The following is a 4,062-nucleotide window of genomic DNA, read 5'->3' on the forward strand; positions in this document are numbered from 1 at the left end:
CCAGCAGTGTAAGACTGTTAGATCTAAAAAGGGAGATAGACTGCAACACATTAATTGTTGGAGACCTCAACACCACACTATCCCCTCTGGACAGATCATCTAGACAAAAAATAGGTAAAGAGATAAAGGATCTAAATGATACCATAAATCAAATGGACTTAACAGACATCTATAGAACTATTCATCCAAAAACCACAAGACACACTTTTTTCTCACCCCCACATGGAACCTTTTTGAAGATTGACCACATCATAGGGCACAAAGCAAGCCTCTACAGATTCAAAAGCATAGAAGCTATACCCAGCATCTTCTCCGACCATTATGGAATTAAACTTGAGTTTAATTTTAAGAGAAATTCTCAAAAATACTCAAATACCTGGTAACTAAATAACCTACTTCTGAATGACTCCACAACTACTGAAGAAATAAAGACTGAAATCAAAAGATACCTGGAAGCCAATGACAATAAGGACATGAGTTTCCATAATCTTTGGGACACTGCTAAAGCAGTTATAAGAGGGAAGTTCATAGCAATTAGTGCACATAAGAAGAAGATGGAAAGAAGCCAAATGGATCACCTAACATTATGCCTCAGAGAATTGAAAAAGCAACAGCAAAAACAATCCAAAAAACTCCAAGAGAAAGGAAATAATGAAGATATGAACAGAAATAAATGAGATAGAAAATAAATGAACTATACAGAAAATAAATGAAAGTAAAAGCTTGTTCTTTGACAAGATAAACAAAATCGTTACACCACTAGAAAGACTTATTAACAAGAAAGAAAGGAACCAGGTAAATCAAATCTGCAATGAACCAGGCAATATAACAACAGACATAGTAGAAATACAAAACATCATTAGAGGATACTATGAACAACTATATGCCAAGAAACAAGAAAACCTGGATGATATGGACAAATCCCTGGACACATATAATATGCCAAGATTGAGCCAGGAGGATATAGAAAGTCTGAATAGGCCCATAGCAAGCCAGGAGATTGAATCAGTAATAAATAACCTCCCAACAAAGAAAAGCCCTAGCCCTGATGTATTCACCTCTGAATTCTACAAAACTTTCAAAGAAGAGTTAACCCCCATTTTACTCAAGTTATTTCTAAAGATGCTATTCGTCAATAAGCTAACCTTTCCTGTGCCCTTTTAATCTGCATCTCCCTTGTGTTGAAGAATGTTGAACATTTCTTCATATGCTTTTTTGGCCTTTCCTTAAAGAGATGTTCATTCAGCTAATTTTCCCATCTTTTAATTGGGTTAATCATTTTTTTGGGTGGTAGGGGGGTAAGCCGCTTGAGTTCCCTTTGTATTCTGGTTATCAGTCCCTTCTCTGAGGCACAGTTTACAAAAATATTCTCCCATTCTGAGGGCTGTTGATTCGCACCAATTACTGTGTCCTTTGCTGTGCAGAAACTTCTTAATCTGATATAGCCCCCCTTGTCTATTTTAGGGATTATTGCCTGTGGTTTGGGAGTCTTATTTAAGAAGTCTTTGCCTACCCCCAGTGTCTCTCAGAGTTTTCCCAGTGTTTTCCACTAGTAGTTTTATAGTTTGAGGTCTTAGGTTCAGATCTTTGATCCATTTTGAGTTGATTTTTGTTAATGGTGAAAGATGGGGATTTGGTTTCATCTTTTTGCAGGTGGATACTCAGTTTTACCAGCACCATTTGTTAAAGAGGTTTAACTTTTTCTGCTGGATCGACCGGTATTCTTTGTCGAAAATCAGGCTATAAGTTTTGGGGTTTATTTCTGGGGTCTCTATTCTATTCCATTGGTCCACCTGTCTGTGTTTTTTTTTTTCTTTCCCTCAATACCATGCTGTTTTGATTATTATAGCTTTATAGTATATTTTGGGGTCAGGGAGTGGTTTATCAGTTTCAATGAATATACCTTATTAATACAAGGTGTTAAGAGTAGGTGAAACTGTGTGTGGACAAGGTGCAAGAATATTGGTGTATGGAAACATTTTACTTTTTGCACAATTTTTCTGTAAACCCAAAAGTGCTGTATAATACTCTATTATAAATGAATAGGTAACAAAATATTTAACAGACCAAAAAATGTAAATTTTAACAGTTCTCTGTTTAAAAAGTTCTATAGTTTTTTATTTATAAAAATTTAAAAAATGAATAGGTGAACTATCAATTGGAGAATATTTATAATACATGTAACTAACAAAGGACTTCCATTCATCATATATAAAACTTCCTGCAGGGTCTGCTGCTCTCCTCACTGCTGAAACCATGTAGGAAGGTGAAGGTGCTGCTCATGCATCCTGAGGTTTAACTGTACATTGTATGTGTGTACACACCTGTAATGCTATCAGCTCTTTAGAATAAAACATAAATCTGACAAGATCCTGTCCACAAACAATGTGGAGCCCGGTAACACCCACTGGAAACCAGCCATGAAGGACTAGAGAGAAAAGCAGAGAGAAAGAATTGGGAAAAAGGAAAAACAAACAAAAAATAAAAGGTGTGGGAGGGGAAGATATGCAAGAATTCTCAAAGAGAGCATGTGAGAGGAAAATACTGGAAGACAGTCTACCTCAAACCTGACATGTCTTTGATGTTGATTGATCTAGTTATGAAATTAAGTTTCATGCTTGCAAAGCAAAAAAATGGTGAAATCGATAATTACCAAGATAGTGAATCAAATCTGGTAAACAAAGATTTAGCATAGGCTTAACTTACAAAAATTCATCAGTTTATGTCCATTTATTTGATAAACATTGATTGAACTTTTTAGACATTCTAAGGCCTGCCAAAATGAAAGAAGATTGCTTTTGGGGGCTAGCTTGGAATTTGATTATTTTAATTCTATAGAAACTGAAATTGTATGAAAGACGAAAGAATCTGGTGAAAAAGTTTTAGTCCATTTTCAAAGTTCCTGTCAAATGCACTGATCAAAGAAATTTCAACATTTCCTGTGCTGCTTTCAAACTTCTGCTGAAAGGTGGATTCTTCAAAAGCTGAAATAGTCCTGGATGAAGAGGTGACAAAGAGCTGACAAAACTTATGTAGTGATGAGTTGAAGTCCCGGAGTAAGGCAGTTCCAGAGAACTGCAATCAGATTTCACAGGCACTGTTTCAGTTAATCCTAAGGAGAAAGATTTTTGTCTTATTCACTTAAGATCATTGGCCCCAGGCTCGAAGAAGTTAAGAAAATTTTCTATATGAGTGAGGGCAAAGTTGACTCCCAAAGTCACATGTACCCGACCAGTGCTGAGGCTCTCGTCTCTACACCAGACTGCTTCTGGTCATCTCCAGGGCTTCTTGCTGAACGTTGCCTCCATGTTTGTCCACCTCGGGAGTGTCCTGCAGAGCTCCCTGGAGAACCAGCCTGAGGGTTTGCCACTGGCACCTCCACTGTCGCTTTCTGAAGGAGCCAACTAGAAAGTAGATGATTGGATTGATACTGCTATTAATAGCTGACAAGACAACTGAAACCGAATAAAGATTACAAAATAGTGGTTCAGAATGATTTCCAATCCAGATTAAGAGGAACCAGTAGATGCCGAAGGGAAGTCCACAGAGGAGGAAGGCCAGCACGGTGAGCAGGATGACCATGTAGAGATTAGTAAGCCCTATACACCTGGAAATGCAGAAGATCTTGGCCACCAGGGCCAGGCTGGACCCAGAAAGAACAACACATAAAAAAATCAGCCACCCTACTGTGAGGAAGTCAAATACCTGGCACCACTTATAGTTAAGCTCTGTGTAAAGGAAGCCACAATGCCTTCAAGAATGCTCACCAGCAGGGACAGTGCCCAGAGCAGGATGCACATCACCACTGACAGATGCCTCGGTCGGTGGTAGCGGTACCAGATGGGGAACAAGACTGACAGGCAGCGCTTTGTGCTAACAGCGCTGAGAATACCCAGGCCTGCGACATAGGCCAAGTTCGACGCAATATTGATGAATTCAGAGGTGAGTATCTTCTCCTCAGTGTTGAAGTTGATGAGATTCTCCAGAGACTCTGCCATGAAGACACTAAGGAAGAGGAAGTCAGCCCAGGCCAGGTTGAGGATGTACACCAAGAAGGCATTC

The 4,062-nt window shown here is 38.8% G+C and overlaps 1 protein-coding gene across 1 annotated transcript; it reads right to left on the reverse strand.

The window, feature by feature from the left end:
• Positions 1 to 3,252: 3,252 nt before the first annotated feature.
• On the reverse strand, positions 3,253 to 4,061 carry LOC102497932 (mas-related G-protein coupled receptor member X2-like; the record flags this gene model as incomplete). The annotated part of the gene is given in 2 exon segments (XM_014582686.1): positions 3,253 to 3,749; positions 3,752 to 4,061. Coding segments are annotated over 2 exon segments (807 nt in total), but the record flags the coding sequence as incomplete, so codon positions are not given.
• Position 4,062: the final 1 nt, after the last annotated feature.

The sequence above is a fragment of the Tupaia chinensis genome, unplaced genomic scaffold, assembly GCF_000334495.1.
Source record: "Tupaia chinensis unplaced genomic scaffold, TupChi_1.0 Scaffold143740_1, whole genome shotgun sequence".
NCBI classification, from domain to species: Eukaryota; Metazoa; Chordata; class Mammalia; order Scandentia; family Tupaiidae; genus Tupaia; species Tupaia belangeri.